This window comes from Berghia stephanieae, chromosome 1, assembly GCF_034508935.2.
Source record: "Berghia stephanieae isolate SIO BIC M18660-M18661 chromosome 1, UCSD_Bste_1.3, whole genome shotgun sequence".
Classification (NCBI taxonomy): Eukaryota; Metazoa; Mollusca; class Gastropoda; order Nudibranchia; family Aeolidiidae; genus Berghia; species Berghia stephanieae.
Window position 1 is genome coordinate 18,074,906 of NC_088360.1, and position 22,386 is coordinate 18,097,291.

A 22,386-nucleotide genomic window follows, 5' to 3' on the forward strand; every position below is an offset into this window, starting at 1 on the left:
AGCTTGGCTCAGCGGTACGATCTTTGCTTCGTACCCGGAAGGTACCGAGTTCGATCACCTGCTGCTGCGCTGTGTGGCCTTGAGCAAGTCACCTCGCCCTAGCTCAATTTGCGGCTCTACACTGCGGCTGATGCCTGGGTTATTCCAGTCTTTCCTTCGAATAGACCCTAGAGAAAAATTTCCCCTATGGAATGAATAAAGGGAATTTTATTTTTTATTTTTTTTTAATTAAAATTAAGTTCATCAGCAAAATAAAAGTAATTTCATAAATTCTTTTTTTTTAATTAAATAAAAAATGGGCTGTAAATTTAGATAAATAAGGGAAGAAAGCTCATTATTAATCTAATCATTTTTTTTTTAAATTCTTTTTCATTTCAGGCCGAATTCCTCTTTCAACACAACCCCCAGATTGACTGAAGTCATCTTCTAAGAAAGAAAACCTCTCATCTTTCACTCAGGATCCTCTTATTGGATGGATGTGTAACATTATGATACATGCTATTATACCTTTGACTGCTTGATTTTGTTGTGAGACATAGTAGAAAATATCAAGTTGTCCCAAGTTTTATTTGACTAGGTTTCTTCTCTTGACTTTACCCGTAAAATGTTAGCGATAAAAATAAGACAGACCTTGTAACGTCATTCTGCTGTCTTCTTCTTCTTCTAGCTGTGAAATTGTCAATTTCCGCACCGTTTTATACGATAAATTTCTATTTGCAATTCGGATTGAGATTTTTAAACATCAAACTCAGTGAGTTTAGATTTCTTTTTTCCCATTTTATTTTTAGAATCTTATTTTATTTTTTCATTCGTCCCCCTTAACATGAAAGTTAATATTTAACACATAAGAATATCTCTGTTTCCATTCGTGTTTTGAAATACACATTCCATAATCAACGTGTACAGATGTTGTTTGGATGTCGAATATGTTTATTTACATTATCATTTGAGATACAAATATTCTATATGAACGGCATGTCTAGCTGAGAACTTGTGATACAATTTTACAGAATGTACATATTCATTTACACAAAGTGATTAAATTTTTACCATTATAAGCTACCATTTTTTGTTGTTGTTCTTCTATTTTTGTTTTCCTTCCCTTTTATAAATTTGTGTGTGCTTGTGTACGTGTTTGTGTGTGTGTATGTGTGTGTGTGTGTGTGTGTGTGTATGTGTGTGTGTGTGTGTGTGTGTGTGTGTGTGTGTAGGAGAAGTCGGAGAGGTTGGGGTGGGGGTCAACTCGATATGCACATATTTGCAGGTCTGATAAACAAACATAATTATGGGCTTGATTTAATACTTTTGTAATGAACAATATTTTGCTTTGTTTGAATTTCCATTACAACAATGAGTCCATAACAATTCGGATTATTAGATTTAAACTGAGCTTTATTTAGCGCAATATCCACTACTAAATGTGACCCTTCGCCTCAAAACGATATTAAGTTGGGATGGTTAAGATGTTGAAAACTGAATTTATAGCCAGAAATATCAGACTTGTGTTGAGTTTGTATGTTTTATTGAGGAGAATGGATACCATATTTTAGGGTGCTGATGCCAACAATTTATATTTTTGACCACTTTAACATTAAATTCGACTTTTAAACATTTGGTTCGTTCCGACTTAATACCGTTTTGAGACGATGGGTCACAAATGTGCTCAAATCGCTTTACAAGGGGTCTCTGGTCAACAGCAACTTTAAACATGTAGGACGGGACATGACGCCTGTTAGGCAATATTACAATTTTTCGGACAAAGACAACGCTGTTAATGGCCAGGTACTCATTTTACACCTGAGTACAGTGAGAGAATGTGAGTAAAGAGCATTTTCCAAGGACTCAACTATGCGCCGAGCGTGAGGCTTGAACCCAGGACCTTCCGATCCGAAAGCGAGTGTTATACCACTAAACCACATAGCCGCACAATCAGATCTGCAACTAAGTAGATGCCAGGTCATACTATAGCTGCCATTAATAATATATCAAGCAGTCAAATTTATTGATCAGCCTCACAGTTTATGAGTATTTATCACAATATTTTGACACACTGATGAAGGAACTGCATATGAACACGACCTGACTATATTATGCATTTTTTCAATCGTCTGTGATGAATGCGTTAGTGATGCTGAGGATCTGAGGGATGATTGCTTCAGGTGGCTTTGGATTGTCAGTCAATAACCAGGGCCATAGAAATGCTTTAAACTTTCATTGTATCATTGCAGCCATTCACAGCAACATTTTGTCTGGCTCAAATTAATTTAAACGAGTTTGCTTGATTTACGTTCTTGCACTGCTGGTTCAAAAATGATGTTTTGGACCATCTCTATGGGACCGTATTTCGACCTGTTTTTGCGAAAACTCAAATTGTCATAACTTCCTTAAAAATTAAGATATTTAGATGATTTGTGGTATCGTTTCAATCGGGACAACTAGCTCAATTAAACAGTTTAGAAGTATCATATTATGAGAGTGATCTAATTTTGGGTTTAGACTACCTATTGTAATAACAATTTCCATTTATCACTGAAACTTCCGTTCCAATTAATTACAATAAAACCATGCTATACAGCCATGACATAGCCAGAATGTTTGGACAAACAAAATAGTTATATCATCATCATCATCATTATTATTATTATTATTATTATTATTATTATTATTATTATTATTATTATTATTATTATTATTATTATTATTATTAAGACACCAGGGAGGCGGTCGAGGTTTGGGCTGGGCCACGGGAACCTAGAATGTCCGTTGTCAGGAGAAGCTAGCCTGGTTTGATCATGTCATCCGAAACGATGGTCTGTGCAAGAGAGTATAAATACAGGGTACGTTGAGGGCGCGGGTGGGGGGAAGACAGAGAAGATGGGGTGGGCAAAAGAAGATGTGACTGGATAACATCCAGGTATGGACCAGAAAGACTGGCTAGCCTACACAAGAGCCAGGAACCAAGCAAAAGCGGCGTGCCGGAAAGCAGTTCTAGACTATGAAAAGTCTATAGCGCAAGATGCGAAAAATAATCCAAAGGCATTCTTCTCCTATGCTAAGAGTAAGATGAAAGTGCAAGAAGGCCTAGCCGACCTCAAGGACAGTGATGGTAAACTTGTGTCAGCTGACAAAGAAAAGGCAAACCTCCTCAATACATTTTTCTGTAGTGTATTCACAAACGAGAGAGTGGGGGATATTCCTGATTGTGAAAAATCTGAAGTTGACTCTTCTCTTAGTGACATTATATTCACTTGTAAAGATGTGTGGAATAAGCTTAAAAATTTAGGCTCCTCGAAATCCTCTGGCCCTGATGGGATACACCCATGTGTACTAAAAGAACTGGCAGAACAGCTAGCAGAACCCTTAGCAGAGTTGTTCAACAAGTCACTTAGGGAAGGGAAGCTGCCCAGCATCTGGAAAGATGCAAATGTAACTCCACTTTTTAAAAAGGGTGAGAAGAGCAAAGCAAGTAACTATCGTCCGGTATCATTAACGTGTGTGATTTGCAAATAATGGAATCCGTGATTAGGGACAATGTAGTCAAATACTTAATGGAACAAAAGTTGCTGTCTGAGTATCAACACGGTTTTATATCCAGACGCTCATGTACCACTAATTTGTTAGCTGCTCTCGACTCTTGGACTAGGTATTTGGACAGTGGCATACCTGTTGATGCAGTGTACCTTGATTTCGCCAAAGCATTTGACAGTGTTCCACATCAACGCCTTATTAAGAAACTTGGATCATATGGCATCAGTTCATGTTTGCTAGCTTGGATCTCAGATTTCCTGATTGGGAGAAGACAGCGTGTTAGGGTGAACGGCAGTTTTTCGGACTGGGCACCAGTATCGAATGGTGTTCCGCAGGGAAGCTGCCTTGGTCCAGTTTTGTTTGTAATATTTATTAACGATCTTCCAGACGTTGTGGACTCTCTGTGCCAAATGTATGCAGATGACACTAAGGTGTTCTCTAGAGTAGACAAGGAAGAGTTCATAACTCAGCTCCAAAGTGATCTTGACAGCTTGGTACAGTGGGCTGATAAATGGCAGCTTAGGTTTAATGCAGACAAGTGCCATGTCTTGCACTTGGGATATAGAAACCCGCACCATCAGTACACAATGAGAAATCATGACTCTAGCGAGACTGTCATACTTCAGCCTACTGAAGAGGAAAAAGATTTAGGTGTGTTAGTAGATCAGGAACTGAAGTTCTCTAAGCACATAGAAACCCAAGTAAATAAAGCAAACAGAATCGTTGGTCTCATTAGGAGGTCGTTCACTCATCTTGATAGAGATAACATGAGACAATTGTTCACTGCACTTGTACGTCCCCACTTGGAATTTGGCAATGTAGCATGGGCACCACGACTACAGAAAAACAAAGACCTCATAGAAAGTGTTCTAAGACGCGCAACTCGGGTCATTCCGGGATTCAAAGATCTAGAATACACAGAAAGACTGAAAAAGATAAGAATACCTAGCATGCAGTATAGGAGAGACAGAGGAGACCTAATTGAAGCGTACAAATACACACATAATTTATACTCTGTTAGCACGAGCCCTCTAAATCTTGATTCCACCAGCACCACCAGAGGACACAGATTCAAACTCTCCAAAGAAAGGTGTTCTCTAAACCTTAGGCAGAACTTTTTCTCAGTTAGGGTAGTCGACAAATGGAACCGCTTGCCTGCAACAGTTGTCGACGCCCCTTCATTGCAGGCATTCAAGTGCCGTCTTGATGCTCATTGTGAAACAGAAAAATACTGTTTGTAAAGTTAATTTCAGACACCTCCTTCCACTATGTGGCATGCCCAGTTTTGAGAGACTTGAATTATATATGTTCACGAATGCACAAGAGCAGATAAAAGGCTGTAAAAGCCTACATAAATCTGGACTTATATCATATCATATCATATCAAGATGTCCTTGTCAGTGTTGCTGGAGAAAGTCACTGATTAGCCTGAAGGAAACTTGTGACCTGGACATACATACCTGCCTTATTGAAAATCTAAAAATTTGTAATTTTTAGGAGATAAACATTGTAGTCACTATACGTAGTTAATTTTTTTTTAAATCAACAATTTACCTTCACTGCCGCGATCTGTGGGAAAGTAAAGATAAGACAAATTTTAATAGAAGTAAAGTAATTTCCCACCAATATAAAAGTCACACATCTTACACCATATTATAGAATATAAGTTAAGATTCTGGCGACCCGACAGAGAGTAATAAGGTTTTAATATAAAGAAGATAAGTAAAGGTAGAAATGGCACGTTAGACAGGGACAGATCAGGTTTATAAGATAAGAAATTAATCCCACTTTCAATGCAGAAATTATAGTTTGAAATAAATCAATAGACTATCCTCACATAATAATAGGTTAACACGTAATTAAACAAATGTATAATAGTAAATATTAATTATTGATAAAATGTTAGACTATGAGTATCTAGATAAGTCAATTTTCATCCTCTCTTGTTTCATTACTCGATTTATTGTTATTTGTTCCTTATCCGATTTGTTGACGTCGTCAGTGAGTCAAATGTGCTGACTGGCGGACTGGTTGCTGGCAATTGGATTCAATAGTCTGATGTCACGTCGCCCAGCAACGGCGGCCATCGTGGTTCTAAACAAAGAAAATCGGTACTTTTTATTCTTCATGCTGGCAAGTTTTCAATTTAACAAAGACAGATTGGAAACGTTCAATTAAAAGATGTAAATGGTTGTAGGTTGCTGACTTAAAGATTTGACTTTAAAGTTTAAATCCCTTTTCCACATAATTTTTAACTTGGTTATTTCAAAAGGCAGCACTCCCGATTCAAAGTTCATCTGTGATTGGGTCACAATAATATTACAGTGACCCAATCGCTGATGGGCGCATTATTATTATAGCATCCTTAAAAGCACATTATGATATGTGGTCTAGTGGTATGACACTCACTTTCGGATCGGAAGGTCCTGGGTTCGAGCCTCGCGCTCGGTGCATAGTTGAGTCCTTGGAGAAGTCTCTTTACTCACATTCTCTCACTGTACTCAGGTGTAAAATGAGTACCTGGCCGTTAACAGCGTTGTCTGTGTCCGAAAAATTATAACATCGCCTAACAGGCGTCATGTCCCGTATGTTGCTGTTGACCATGGAGCCCTTGTAAAGCGCTTTGAGCACATTTAGTTGCGCTATATAACGCTCAATTAAAAATAATATTTACAAAATGACATTGTGATTTTAAGAATTGACCCTCGTTTCCTGACCTGTGCGTGGTACAACTTTTTTTTTTTTTTTTTTTGTTACTGACAGAGACAAATCTGTTAATGGCCAGGTCCTCATTTTACATCCGAGTACGGTGAGAGAATGTGAATTTAAAAAAAAGACTTTTCCTATGACTAATCGATGCGCTGCTTAGATCGGGACTCGAACCCTCGACCTAACGGTCGTACCACAAGACTACATAGCCGCACATAGTAGTAGTAGTAGTAGTAGTAGTAGTAGTAGTAGTAGTAGTAGTAGTAGTAGTAATAGTAGTAGTAGTAGTAGCAGTAGTAGTAGTAGTAATAGTAGTAGTAGTAGTAGTAGCAGTAGTAGCACAAGTAGTAGTATAGTATAGTAGCAGCAGCAGCAGCAGCAGTAGTAGTAGTAGTAGTAGTAGTAGTAGTAGAGCAGCAGCAGCAAGTAGTAGTAGTAGTGTGTAGTAGTAGAGTAGAGTAGTAGTAGTAGCAGCAACAGCAGCAGCAGTAGTAGTAGTAGTAGTAGTAGTAGTAGTAGTAGTAGTAGTAGTAGTAGTAGTAGTAGTAGTAGTAGTAATAGTTAATGTAGTAGTAGCAGCAGCAGCACACTAGTTATATTAGTAGTAGTAGTATAGTAGTAGTAAGTATAGTTAGTAGTATATGTAGTAGTAGTAGTAGTAGTAGTAGTAGTAGTAGATTGACTGATGGCCGGATTTATCGTTCATGGAGTATACATACATTTATTTCGTCATTTTTGCTTGTGGGAGTGGGGGTCATCTGTCCGCGAAACACCAATGGTTTTGTATTTGCATTTTTACGACTCCAGGCTTCGGGCAGTGCTCTCCTCTTTCCCCCCCCCCCCTCTCTCTCTCTCTCTCTCTCTCTCTCTCTCTCTCTCTCATCCTATCATTGCTAACACATCACACAGCAGCAGTCTGAAGATTAGTAAATAATGTTGTCGTATCTGCCCTCTTTTTATATGCCTTTCTTTGGTCTGGTCTGCGGCGAGAGAGAGAGAGAGAGAGAGAGAGAGAGAGAGAGAGAGAGAGAGAGAGAGAGAGAGAAGGGGGGGGGGCCTAAAGTAGAGCTCTTTTCTAAAAGAAGGTTTTTTATTACAAAGGGAAGTAACGCTTGAATTTTTTTTGAAGCATTACTAGAATTTTCTTGGTGTCGACCAGTAACACATTGTTTTCTTTTTTTTTCTTCATTATCATTTCCACTGTATAAAGTTGACTTTTTGTAGACTGTGCAATTATATTTCAGCAGTGAGGTCGATTGCAATTAAGATAACTGGAAATGGCAGACAAAACGAAGGTAAAGTAAATTTCTGTTATTAATTTTTAAACATTTTAACTTTCAAGTTTGTGTCAACTCGACTCTCGACCAACTGGCCGGTGTTTGAGTTTGTGGCTGTGGGTCATCCCTTGATTGTTAATTTATGCCTAATTATATTTTAATGAAATTTTACATCCTCTCAGCGTTTGTCATATAATTCATTTCAAGACAGTTCCTTCCGTTGTCTATTTCAACTCTTCACTCATTCACCTCACTCATTCACTTGTACTTGTACTTGTTTGGGTTGAGCTCAACGAAACCTATATCATTATAATTATAAAGTGCTTTTCAACACGATTCTAATGATACAAAAATTGTGAAAATCAGATGAGCAGAGGTAACGTCATATTAGTTTAAATTTCTATTTGCATTTGCCTTTGTCTTTGTTATTTACTGACGGACTTTGTGACCTGAAACGGAAACTGGAAACTGTTCTGTGTTCATTTCGGGTAGTAACCACCATGACCATTTCGATTTCAAAACTGGCCTAAATGACCGCTAGGATTTGAGTAAGGAATTTGCTGGAACGAATTTCAGGAATGCGGTATGCAACTGTGCCCTGAATTTTTTTCAATAAATCCATTTCTTTAAAAAATGAAGAAAAGTATTTGTAAGTTCATATTATGTTATAATTTGATAAACATTCATTCCAATTCCCCCCCATCTAAAACCATATTAAATTTGGTTAAATGTTTTAACAACTGAAAGATCACACCTTTTAGACTTGTTTCTTACTGCATTACAGCCTTTCAGTCAGAGACAAGAGTTTTTAATTAGATTTGAAATGTTCGTTTTATTTCAGTCTCTCGAAGAAAAGGACAAGGGAAATGCTGCTTACAAAAAGAAAGACTTTGAAGCTGCTCTGGGACATTACAACAAAGCTTTTGAACTAGATCCCACCAATATCACAATTCTGACAAATAAAGGAGGTATGTTGTTTCCAAATGTATTTCTTGTATTTGCTACCATGTCTATTATTATTATGTGGACAGTCGTGTTATTGTTTATTTTTGTAAAATTTTTATAATTCATCTTTTAGGCAACGATTAGCATTTGCTTTTCGAGGTAGTTCATGCTGTTCATCTATTAAACACAATTTATTTTGTTTAATTTTTATTTTAGTAGGGTAGGTCGTCCCAAATCCATACGTTTCAGAGTGTGTCACATAAAACCTTTTCGTGTGTTTACATAACTCTCTTTTTCACGGCAAATTAATTAATTTTTTTTTTATCAGAAGATCTTGAACTTCACATAAAAATCGACATTCATACCAGTCAATATAAACGGTTTTGTCAGTAAGATAAATATGAAAAGCTCTACCCCATTCCCCAAATCTGTACATGCCTTGCTCTAAATCCGTACTGTTAATCCTAGTATCCAAAAGGTCACATAATTTTCAAAGTGTCATTTATACAACACATATCCACTAAATGGGATTTGGGGCATGAGTGTACGTATTTGGGGCGTATTTGGGGCGAAGGGGTTTGGTAATCTATTTTCATTTTTCTATAGCTAGGTTAACCGATAATACCTCACATGTATTTACATCAAACCAATCAAAAGACGTCAGTGGATTGACCTTATCAACAGAGGAGACTTTAGATTAAGCAATCTGCAGTTAGAGCTGTTAGAATTTGAGGTACAGATAGAGTGTATGGATTTGGGGCGACCTACCCTATATCTGGTTTGTTGTTTTTTTAAAATAAATGACTTGTTGTAAATTGGTTTGTTTAGGTTTATAGTCGTCTGCTTGTATTTTACATTTATAAAAAAGTGGATTATGAATGAAATAAATCTTTAACTACTACATTTATCACACTTTCAGCTGTCTTTTTTGAACAAGGTAATTTTGATGACTGTATAAAAACATGTGAGCAAGCGGTTGAGGTCGGCAGAGAGAACAAGGCTGGCTTCAAACTCATTGCAAAGTGAGTGTTTCATATTCATGGATTTATTATATCTTAGATACATATTTTTTGTTTTACTCTTCACAGGTGATAATGAATGGTAATGGTTTTATTGGTAATTGATAGTTATAATAATTATTATTATTTTATTAATACCTGGAAATTTTGAGCCCCACTTAAGACTCCTTCATTTTTTTCCCTTGGGCAATATTATTAACTCCCAATTTGCTCACTTTGGACAATATGGATGATTCTTGTTGACTTCCTATATTTTTTTGGTGAATATCTATATTCCTTCATGGCATGCCAAGAAAACAGTACTATAGGTGCTGTGCGGAAGAGCGTAATTTATTATTTAAAAACTATTATTATTATTATTATTATTATTATTATTATTATTATTATTATTATTATTATTATTATTATTATTATTATTATTATTATTATTATTATTATTATTATTATATCATTGTAATTTTTACATCATCATCATCTTCATATATGGCTTTTCTATAGTGCATAAGCTTGGCTAAGTCTTGCTCTATGTGTTTTGAAGTGTACAAGTTGTGTGATACATGGTCAATAAAACAATTAGCACATACTTCGAACCTAGATAACCCCACACCTGGACACACCACATCATTAGTGGTGGGGAAAAAAACATCAATCGTCAGTCATTTAAATTGATATAGCACATTCTGCTAATAATGTGTTAACCTTTAGAACCATAGGGCCCATTCAGCTGTCGTTTATTCCTTTGTATATTGCATTAAATAGATAATAAAATTGCTTGTTGCCCTTTGGATAGGATGCTATTCTATTGCAAAATACTTTCTGCCAGATCTAAGAGGTCCAGCTGCCCAATGACTGCACAGTGGATAAGGGGGTTCAGAAGAAAGAAAAAATCATGACTGCATGGGGGATCAATACCCTTTTCCTTTGAGTGGATATTCTTCAAATGAGCTGTCATCTCCTGTTGATAATGACTCACTAATCCTTGTTTGTCGCCAAGCGATTTAATACCTGTGAATGATTAATTGAATTGAATTTATCCTGATTCATCAATTTCTTTTAAAACTTTCTAATCTTCCAGAGCTCTAGCACGTATTGGAAATGCTTATTTGAAAAAGGATGATCTAGACAATGCATTGAAATATTTCAATAAAAGTTTATCAGAGGATCGTGTATCTGATGTAGTAAAGAAAGTCAATGAGGTGTGTATAATGTGAATTTTAAATTATTACTTAATTTTTGAAATTAGGAACCTTTTAAACAGATTTGGTGAGAAGAATTCCCATAGTCATACTCTATATTGAGAAGTTTGTTTAAAATTTCACTGATGATGATGATGCAGCATGTGATTGGTTTAGGTCATATCTGGATGATTGTGTTGCATGTTGGCCCTCTGTCCAAAATCATCAAAAGTTTAGGTCTGTCCTACCATCAATCCACTGATGATATGCAGATTTACCACATCTCCATTACAAGAAATTTTGCGAAGGGTTTCAGACATTAGCGAGGAGTGCGTTCAAAGGTGTTTAGAAATGAATGAGTGAGAACAAACTGAAATTGGTCGATAATGAGACAGGTGTTGTATTTTGGAAACTAAAGGTGGAAAAGAAAGTCAGTTTGGGTTGTTTTTTTAAGTTAATTGATTTTGATTTTTGTTCAGCTATCAATTGTTTCAACATCTTTACTTCATCAAACACAAACATGAGTACATATAGAATTTGTAAACAAAATGAGAATCTATGATTGTGACATCCCGAGCTGGTGTTTTTAATGTCTTATCACGCCGGAAATCTTAGGTTTCATTTTTAACACCAAAATCTTCTCATTTTAAAAGTTTTCTCAGGCATAATTTAAATTTTGTCTAAATTTTAAATCTTATGCTCAGGTGGAACAAAAAATCAAGGAAAGAGAAAAACTTGCATATGTCAACCCAGAGCTTTCTTTACAAGAAAAAGAAAAAGGAAATGAGGCATTTAAAGCAGGTATAGTGTAATCTTCTCTTCTTTGTTTTAAAGCTCATTTTAGATTATGTAGAGAAACAGGGATATAATGTGTGCCAGTGAAAAATACAATCTTGAACTGCTACGTTTTTTAAACAAAGGATGATGATTATGCCTCATAGTTTTGTTTTTATGTGCTATTATTCTATAGTCACTTTGTTTTTGTTTTTTCCAAAAACCAAAGGGGTATAATAATAATTGGCATTCAATTGTTAAAACGGACACTATGCAACTTCTCCCTCATGCTTTAACTTCTATAAATTGAGCCAAAAACATCATAGGTTTCAATCTGCTTTTTGAAAATCTAAATGTTCTACAAGTAATTTTTAGTGTAAAGAGCTTTGCCTCGTACATTTTGTCTAGATGTTAATCTGCACTGTACATAATGAAGTGAAATATCAGTGAGGAGTTTGTTAAGTTTGCCTTAAACAACCATTGTTTAATGCTTTGTTTGTCCAGGTCACATGATTAAGGATGGAGTTATGTTTCCCCTCGCTATCAAGTTAACATATGTTAGTTGTTGTATATGAGATCTATAGATTAACATGGTTATCTCTAATAACACACACCCAATTTCTTTTTTCTGCCAGGGAAGTACCCAGATGCTATTCGCCATTACACAGAAGCCATCAAGCGCAACCCTGATGATGCCAAAATTTACAGTAACCGAGCCGCTTGCTACACAAAAGTGATGGAATTTCCCTTGGCCCTGAGAGATTGTGAAAGTTGTATAAAGTTAGACCCAAAATTTAGTGAGTATTGCAGACTAACCACTTATACTGATAATATTCTATTCCTCAGATTTTTTAGTGCTGTATTTTTGATGCACAGTGACAAATCACCTGTTATTCCTATCTTGGCTAGAAAAAGTAGTTAAGATAACGCTCAACTTGTCAAAATATCTTAAATGTGGGCCCTTAGTGTTTAAAACGTTTTGATCTATGGTTATATGTATTAGAGATTTCTGGTTCATTTTTAAAGAATTCAAAAAGGATTTTTGTCAAGAGTACAGCATGAGCAGATTTTTCCAAATTCAAATATTTTCTCAAACTGGTTTTCACTATTTTTTTATTTTTTTCTTTACAAGTTCAGATTTGCCATCTTCCAATTTTATTAGGAAATTCCTGATATTTGTTCTTATTTCTCTATTCTCCTAAGTATCGACTATTTTCCCAATTTTTTATTGAATTTTATTATTATAGAAAAACCACCACCATCATCATCATTATCATCATCACCACCACTTCCACAACCACCGTAATCATCATGCTTATTATCACAGATATGCCCCAAAATTTTCTAAAATATTGTTTCTAAACAGTTGGCACGTCTGCATCATCATCATCATCATCATCACCGCCACCACCACATCAACAACTACTGTCAAAATCCTCATTATTATCACAGCTTCATTTGAAACCCAGATGTGCCCAAAAGCTTTTCAAAATTTTGTTTCTGAAAAGTTGACACGTCTGCATCGAATGTGCAGTGAATTGATTTTGATACATATTTTACTTTACCCACCAGCAGATCTGCTATTGAATATCTATTCCACATCCATTCTGAATTGTGTTTTGAATGATGATTGAAGAAATCAAGGAAATGAATATTTATTCCACATCCATTCGGAAGTGAATAATTTTTCCACATCTATTCGGAAGGGATTTAAATTATTGTTTGGATAAATCAAGGAATGGTGATAAGTTCTTTTTCTCGTTTGTTGTTTTTTGATGGAAATGAAAAAGGTATGCAGATATTTTTTTCTCATCAAAATATGTTATAATGATATAATTAACTGCTTTGAGTTTTAATTGTGATATCATTTTCAGTATTTTATTTTCATTTTTTGAATATTTCATTTCTACAGTGAAAGGTTATCTGAGAAAAGGTGCAGTACTTCTGGCCATGAAGGACCCTACTAAAGCCTCTGCAGCCTACCAACAGGCCTTGAACATTGATTCCTCAAATTCTGTGAGTATTGGCCATACAACTGTTTATTTAGGCATATATTTTAACTCACTGAATCCTATATATTTTTGCTACTTTTCAAAATTGGAAAAAATGTATTCAAAAAGAGCATTTACATAGATAGTAAAAAACTAAAAACATTGGCTTTGATACTACGCATATAGTTTGTCTCATAAAAATGTAATAAATAGGTATGGGGTAAAAGTAACCCGGGTAAACAACGGATATAGTCGGTGTTAGGGTTGAGTGAGTTAATTTCATTGTAACCTATTATACAGCACTGTCGGAAGAAAATTGGTTGGATATTTTTCATGTCTTTTTGTTTTTTTTTATATGAGCTTCTTCTACTTTCGAAAACATTGTCAAATTTCAAGCTAAATAATTCTTTGAAAAGCATTCAGATGAATATTTATGTAACCATTCAGAAATTTGTGAGAACGAGAAAGGGGATCTTACTGCAGCTATGACTTCATTGACACTCTCATGTAATTAATATGTAATGCAGTGTGTGATCATGAAGTTGTCTTGATCTTTATGGACAGTTACAAATTGGTGGTGGAGGCCAAAAAAAACATGTTTACTTGTTTGTTTTGTTTTTGGTCTATTGGCTGTAACAGCCTAAATTTTACTGTGTTAAGAGATCAAATGATATAAAAACTGTAGTGAATTCAATTTAATTTTTTTTTAAATCGTAGGTCAAAGACGATTTGTTCAGTACATGCTTAATTCTTTCGAGTTTATATGAATGGAAAATCGAAATAACTTTTTCGATTTTCAATCTTGATGAAAATGAGAGTTAAAGGGAAAAATGTTTGTTGGAACAGCATTGAAAGAAAGAACAAAAAGAAAATTGGGGACAACAGTCATTGATTGAATGTCCAGGCTATTTTACAGGATTTTTGTCATAATCACAGTTAATCTTCTCATTTTTCTTTTTCTCATACCCTCTCAGACTTGTCTGTATTTTATATTCTGAACTTCATTTTGAATTTGATTATTTTTTGTGTGCATAGAAAAAGAGCATTGTCTCTGTTTTAAAATTGTTTTCCATCATATAATTTGCGCGATGCTAATTGAAATAGAATGATTTATTTTTTTATCCCCAAAAACTGTTTCTGTTTTATGCAAATAAATAATAATAATTAAATTGAGCTTTATATAGCGCAATATCCACTAAATGTGCTCAAAGCGCTTTAAAAGGGGTCCCTGGTCAACAGCAACATTTAACATGTCGGACAGGACATGACACCTGTTAGGCGATATTACAATTTTTCGGACAAAGACAACGCTGTTAACGGCCAGGTACTCATTTTACACCTGAGTACGGTGAGAGAATGTGAGTAAAGAGTCTTATCCAAGGACTCAGCTATGCGCCGAATACGAGGCTCGAACCAAGTACCTTCCGACCCGAAAGTGAGTGTCATACCACAAGACCACATAGCCGCACATCTCTCGATATATTTATTTTCTTCTATTTCCTCTTAGTCGATATATTTATTTTCTTCTATTTCCTCTTAGTCGATATATTTATTTTCTTCTATTTCCTCTTAGTCGATATATTTATTTTCTTCTATTTCCTCTTAGTCGATATATTTATTTTCTTCTATTTCCTCTTAGCCGATATATTTATTTTCTTCTATTTCCTGTTAGTCGATATATTTATTTTCTTCTATTTCCTCTTAGTCGATATATTTATTTTCTTCTATTTCCTCTTAGCCAATATATTTATTTTCTTCTATTTCCTCTTAGTCGATATATTTATTTTCTTCTATTTCCTCTTAGCCAATATATTTATTTTCTTCTATTTCCTCTTAGTCGATATATTTATTTTCTTCTATTTCCTCTTAGTCGATATATTTATTTTCTTCTATTTCCTGTTAGTCGATATATTTATTTTCTTCTATTTCCTCTTAGTCGATATATTTATTTTCTTCTATTTCCTCTTAGCCAATATATTTATTTTCTTCTATTTCCTCTTAGTCGATATATTTATTTTCTTCTATTTCCTCTTAGTCGATATATTTATTTTCTTCTATTTCCTCTTAGTCGATATATTTATTTTCTTCTCTTTCCTCTTAGTCGATATATTTATTTTCTTCCATTTCCTCTTAGTCGGTATATTTATTTTCTTCTATTTCCTCTTAGGAAGCCCTAGAAGGATACAGAAAAGCTGTGATGGCCGAGAGTGAAGATCCTGAAGCTGTCAAACAAAAAGCTATGTCAAATCCAGAAGTTCAGCAAATCATCAGCGATCCCTCCATGCAGTTGATTCTCAGCCAAATGTCCAGTGACCCCAAAGCAGCAAGAGAGTGAGTTTAACATTTTTGAAAATATTATTTTTTTTTTATATTGCCATTCAGCAGTGTAGTGTTGCCTGCTCCTATTCTTTCCTGAGGTTTTCCCAGGTTTATTTTATTAAATTTAGTCTGACAGACTTTATTTTGTAAGTCCTATAGTTTTGTCTAGATTTTATTTTCTCAATGATTTATATATGTAATATGTATGATTCGTTAAGTGATGTGACTATGTGGTCTTGTGTTATGACACTTGTTTTTGGATCGGAAGGTCCTGTGTTCGAGCCTCGCTCAGTGCACAGTTTAGTCCTTGGAAAAGGCTCTTTACTCACATTCTCTCACTGTACTCAGGTGTAAAATGAGTACCTGGCCATTAACAACGTTGTCTCTGTTGAAAAAAAATGTAATATCAACTAACAGGTGTCATGTTTCATTCTACATATTACGTGTTGCTGTTGGTCAAGGTCCCTTTGTAAAGCGCTTTAAGCATGTTTAGTGGATACTGCACTATATAAAAGATCATGTAACTGTTGTTATGGCATATTTTTTATTTTACTTCAATGTAATTCCATTATTAATGTCTTATTTATTTTGATGAACAAGATTAATTGATAGTAAGATTTATAAATAATAGTAATAGATTTTTATCTTAATTTCAATCTTATTTTACTGGTATTGTGGGTTGGCAGTCCTGTGTATGATGCAAAAGCAAAGTAATTAAATAGTGTCTGTAAATGGTGAGATGTTCTTAGATTGGTGTTTTATGAAAATGTCAACCGAAAGGCAACCATCGAAACAGCCTGTGCAGTGCAGTCACTCTTTTTCTTTCACAGCTTGAATCAGACCTTTTAGAAATATAATCCTGATCTTATCACTTTCATCATTATTTTTACAAGGATACTATTGATAAACTTATTTTCTAATGTAAGAAATGCAATGGCTCGGGCACGAATTATAGTTCAGGAATGAATTAATCGAATTGCTCTGATAGATCATTCAAAAACTGCAATGAAATAGATATCAACTGGAGAAACTGAAAAGTAATTTATGGATAATTTTTAAAAAGTCAATGAAAATAAGTTTATAATTAAGAGTTTAAAAAATAATTTCACATAATATTTTCTTTTTGGAGCTTAACTCACATATTAAGTAAAAAATTATCCTTGTCTTTTTAATAAATCGATTAGAGTAAAATATTATAAATTATCCAAAAGAAATAATAAATTTTTTTTTACTTTGAATAATTGTTCTCTACCTTTTATTCTCCAGACATTTGAAAAACCCAGAGGTGGCAGCCAAGATCCAGAAATTGATGGAGATGGGCATTGTATCAATTCATTGAGGATAATTGATTGTCTGTTAGTTGAGAAATTGGAATGGTTGTATTATTTGTCGTGTTGTATTGTCATTATTAATGTTTTTAAAGTCTTGGATGGAAGATTGAGATGTCTTTGAATTGAAAGAGGACAAGGAATTGATTTAACTTGAGATTTAACTGAAAGATGGAACCTTGATTAATTTCCAGTTTTTTACAGGTGATCATGCCCTTTTTCTTTTCGATGTCATGAACTGAACGTATTTTTATACCATACCAAACATGGTATTTGCTTATTCTTTAAAGTACTGGTTTCATCCTTGTTACAATTGTTTGAATGTTCCATTTCTTTTTGGCCATGAGTGAAATATTTGGGAATCAAATTATGTTGTATTTCACACATTGAGATGAAATGTTTGTTTTATGCCAGCCATTCTTAGGTTGCAGTATTCAATTTATGTATACACATTTATTAGTAAATATTGTTTGTCCTTTTTGATCGTCTTTTTAATTCATTTTAAGGCGATTAAAAAAAGGGGGGGGGGAAGATCATCTCCAATGAATATAGACATCAAGGTATGTGTATGCTTTGCTTGCATAGATGTGATGTAATTGTGTAATAAATTGCAATCCTCTTGAAACAGGCTGATATCGTAAATACTTACTCGATTTACACGGATGATAACTTTTTTTGTTGATTCAAACCCATTTTGTAAGCATCGTAGCATTGATTTGTTTTTGTTTACTAAATTCATGAGGCCTACACATTACTGGAAGGTTTTTAACCAATATAAATAAATTACCCGTTACTCAATACTTTGCCTCTTAACCCCCTCCTTACCACCCATAGGAAAATCGTCACATTCGTTACGATGCAGCCAACATTTTTCTCATTCCAATTTCTTTTGTACATCATGATATTTGAACAAAATTGTTTGATATAATTAAAGTATATTAACACTGTGTTGAAGAGCTCGTTTATCAGAAGGAAAAAAAATATGTAAAAAAGAACTAACAGTTTTTGTGTTTGAGTGAAATAAATCTATTTCTGTATAGCAGAAGTATTAGTATTACGAAAAATTCCTAGAATTACGAAATTTTGCCTCCAATTTCAGAATATCACGAGTATCATCTCTTAGTCATTAAAACTTATTGAAAATGAAAGTTGACGCCAGACAACATGATATTAAGGATTTTGAAGTGTTATTTTCTCTCTGTGAGGGGTAAATTGTTGATTTTTAAAGTTACTGTAACTATAGCGACAACAAGTTTTCTCTCCCGAAAATTACGATTTTGTTTTAGATTTTCAAGTAAGTAGGTCTGGTATAGGTTTGGTGTGACGTTTTGGGGACAAGCCGGAAAATGGCCGGTAAGGAGGGAGTTAACAAAAATTAGTTTTGTATTCCATCATGTGTGTGCAGTTTTATTCATTACCTTTAGAAGCCAGTCAAATCTTAGCTTATTCACAACAAGATATAATGTTCAGCTGGAAAAATTACTACAATGCAATATTGTCATGTTGAATGCTTGATTCTCACTTCTCATCCTTTGATAGTTACATAAAAACTGTAATTCCTTTCTTTTCCAGTGGATACATTAGTGTTTATTTACTCTTGATTTTAGAGGAGGCTGACTTTTCTTCTTGTTTTCCAAATTTATTTATTATTATGATTATTATTAATATTATAATTGAAATTGTCTTGATTTTTTTTTTTTTTTTGGGGGGGGGGGGGGGGGGTGGGAGAGGGGGGTTCCTGGCTGTTTTTGACCTTTCTTAACCGTGAGCATAAGATTTTAGATATATAAGATGAAGGAAGTAAATAATTCTTTACCAGTTAATGGAAATATTTATATATGGGATATACAGGCCTCAATGTTTCAACACGCAGCAATATGATTATTTGCGTCATATTAAACGACGAATTTAGAAATTGTTTCTATGTATATGGGTCAAATAATGCGAATGACATTCATTTTTTTTTTCATTATTATTATTATTATTAATATTTATTATTATTATTATTATTATTATTATTATTATTATTATTATTATTATTATTATTATTATTATTATTATTATAGCAATTGTACTCATTTGATTGTTTTTTAAAATCAATTTGTGCTAGTTAAATTTGTCTATTACTATTGTGCTTGTTTGACCTTTTTAAGATTATGGTTTTTCTTTATTGACTTATGATTTTTGTTTTTTTTTAATTGACCTGCAAAAATTCCTGTTCAACTGCAACAGCTGGAATAATAAATTAAAAATGAATAGGGGATTTCTTTATTTTTGAATTGGATCATTTCTGGAGTTAACTCAATGCCATAAATGTCCATAAAATCATGTTGGTTTAATTGTTATCTTTAATGTATTCATATTTTAATAAACAATCTTTTAAACATGTTTTGGCTAATTCTTTCCCCATTTTTAAAATTTTCCTTGCACCTTAATATGTAGTTAGCTCTAACAGGGTCCTTCATTAAGTTTTGTTACTCTCCTTGACTTTGGAATAGCATTTGTTTTTTTAAAGTAAGATTTCACACATGTCAGGTTGTTTGGCAGGACACCTGCAAACGTCCTCATGTGGTCCTCCCCGTCCTCTGCCTCCTACATCTCCCTCTCCTCCTTCTTCTTCTTCTTCTTCTTCTTCTTCTTCTTCTTCTTCTTCTTCTTCTTCTTCTTCTTCTTCTTCTTCTTCTTCTTCTTCTTCTTCTTCTTCTCCTTCTTCTTCCTCTTCTTCTTCTTCTTCTTCTTCTTGGGTGGGGTCTTTTGTAGCCATAAGGTGCATGGACCCGGAGTTTATTCCGGTTTCTCTAGCGTGAAACAGACAATAACATTTAATTGCTACCCTTTGGATAGGACGTAAGGTGGACAGAGGGGTCGGATAAAAAACCTCGACTGCACCCAGGATCGATCTTGTTCCTTTTGCATGTGAAGCGAGTGCTCTACCAACGTTATTGGGACTCCCAATGGGGAGGGGGGTCTTTTGCCTTCTCATAGATAGCAGGGAGACACTTATTGCATCTTCTATTCCCCTTAGCCAGTTTTCCTACTTGCTTTCTGTCTGCCTTTGCTTTGGAATGAGATTACTTGGTTTTGTTCTGGCCCTGGCTGGGTGGGACTCAGTTAAATGTATAGTTATATAAACTTGGGAGTTGAATTTTTTTTTCTTGTAAATCTTCTCTCTGTTATGTAATATTATATGTTTTGTTGCGAATATCATGATCATATTTGATTTGATTCTTCTTAGTGAAATTCTTTGCTTGCATCTGAATGAGACTAAGTGATCTCAAACTATGCCTGATAGTGTCCTCCAGGAATCTATTTCTCTGGGTGGGGATCCTGACCTCCCATAGCAGGCAGGGAGGTAGATACTGTGTCTTCTATCCCCTTATATCTGTTTTCCAACATGCTTTCTGTCTTTGTCTCGGAATGAGATTACTTGGTTTTGTCCTGGCACTGGCCAGAATCCTAGCTGGGAGGGAAACAGTCAAATGCATAGTTATTGTTTTGGGAGATGATATTTTTTTCCTTGTAAATCATCTCTCTGTTATGTATTATTTTTATTTTTAATGTATAATGTAAGCATTTGAGTGTATTACTCTTTGTTGGATTTTGTGCTTGTGTCTGGATGAGACTTGTAGGTGATTTCAAACTAAGTACATTGGTGGTATGCTCTTGGAATCTACATCTGATCCCTATTTGTTCTCAGTTTCCCTTTGTCATACTTTTTCTTGGGTGCTTTAATTGTAATTCTAGAACTTTTTACTTTCCCATTTTCTTCCTTTTTACTGGCGCTGATATAACCTAAATGTGTTGTTGCAAGCGCCGTAAAACCCTTAAAAACAAACAAACTTACTTGGTTTTGTTCTGGCCCTGGCTGGGTGGGACTCAGTTAAATGTATAGTTATAAACTTGAGAGTTTATGTTTTTTTTCTTGTAAATCTTCTCTCTGTTATGTAATATTATATGTTTTGTTGCGAATATCATGATCATATTTGATTTGATTCTTCTTAGTGAAATTCTTTGCTTGCATCTGGATGAGACTAAGTGATCTCAAACTATGCCTGATAGTGTGCTCCAGAAATCTATTTCTGTTCCTTATTTGAACCAGTCTCGTTTGTCTCACTTTTCTCGTATGCTGTTAATCGCAAATCTAGAATTCTTTTACAATCACATTTCTTCTTTTTTTATTAGCATTGAAATTACCTAAAGGTGACGCAACGGCCATAAAACCCTTAAAAACAAACAAATAACCTTCTTTTTCTTCTTCTTCTTCTTCTTTTTCTTCTACTTCTTCTTCTTCTTCTACTTTTACTTCTTCTTCTTCTTCTTCTTCTTGATCCTCACCTCCCATAGTGGGCAGGGAGGTACATTCTGTGTCTTCTATCCCCCCAACCCGTTTTCCAATTGTTTCCTGTCGTTGTCTTGGAATGAGATTACTTGGTTTTGTCCTGACCAGATTTCTTGCTGGGGAAACAGTTGATGTATTAAGTTTTGGAGAGATTTTTTTTCTGTAAATCACTCGTATGCATTGTATATTTTAGTTACATTAATTAGATTTAACATTATGTATCCTCTTAGTGGAACTGTACTTGTCGATAGACTTTTAGTGATCTCAAATACTTGTACGTGTCTCTTGGATCATACATTGTATTCCATATTATTGTTAACAATTATCCCTTTTGTCTCTACCTTTTCTTTTGTGCTTTTAATTGTAATTCCTCTGATCTTTTTAACAATCCCTTTTCTCCTTTTTTTGTTAATCTGGCGCTGATATGACCTTAATGTGTTGCAAGCGCCGTAAAACCCCTTAAAAACAAAAACAAAAAATCCTTCTTCTTCTTCTTCTTCTTCTTCTTCTTCTTCTTCTTCTTCTTCTTCTTCTTCTTCTTCTTCTTCTTCTTCTTCTTCTTCTTCTTCTTCTTCTATTCCTGTTGCTTTGTAGTCTTATGGTTTGACACTTGGCTGTAACCTGTTGATCCCCGGTTTGAGTACCATCGTGGAATGCATAATGTTGTCCTTGGAGAAAGGGTCTTTACTGACATTCTCTCATCAAACTGGGCTGTAAAACAAATAGTGTGAAAACTATGGGAGCTTAAGCGAGCAGCTAAAGATGTTAAGAAAATGGAAGAATAACGGTGCTTCGTATTTCGAAACAATATTTAACATATTATATGGCATTTTCACCCCTGACATTCATTAGGAGGTAGACGGGAAAACGCAAAAAATGAGGGGGGAATCACATTAAGATAGTATGTATAAGTCAATCAGAGAGAGACCTGTAGATAGAGAGAGGAGATGTAATGAATGAAAATAACATCTAAGTGGCGTCG

At 34.6% G+C, this 22,386-nt stretch overlaps 2 protein-coding genes across 2 annotated transcripts in view; both read left to right on the forward strand.

The window, feature by feature from the left end:
• Positions 1 to 1,063, forward strand: part of LOC144969373 (adenylate kinase 7-like) — a 16,498-nt gene extending 15,435 nt beyond the window's left edge. The window contains exon 17 of the mRNA XM_078908484.1: positions 379 to 1,063. Coding sequence (XP_078764610.1) covers positions 379 to 417 — 39 coding nt within the window. The 3' untranslated portion in view covers positions 418 to 1,063. The remainder of the gene's footprint in view (positions 1 to 378) is intronic.
• Positions 1,064 to 7,337: 6,274 nt separating this feature from the next.
• On the forward strand, positions 7,338 to 17,599 carry LOC144969379 (stress-induced-phosphoprotein 1-like). The gene is made up of 9 exons (XM_078908491.1): positions 7,338 to 7,532; positions 8,356 to 8,482; positions 9,379 to 9,481; positions 10,554 to 10,674; positions 11,358 to 11,454; positions 12,063 to 12,224; positions 13,340 to 13,443; positions 15,586 to 15,749; positions 17,004 to 17,599. The coding sequence occupies exons 1-9, from the start codon at positions 7,515 to 7,517 to the stop codon at positions 17,074 to 17,076; spliced, it is 969 nt and encodes a 322-aa protein (XP_078764617.1). The 5' UTR covers positions 7,338 to 7,514; the 3' UTR covers positions 17,077 to 17,599.
• The last annotated feature ends 4,787 nt before the right edge of the window (positions 17,600 to 22,386 follow it).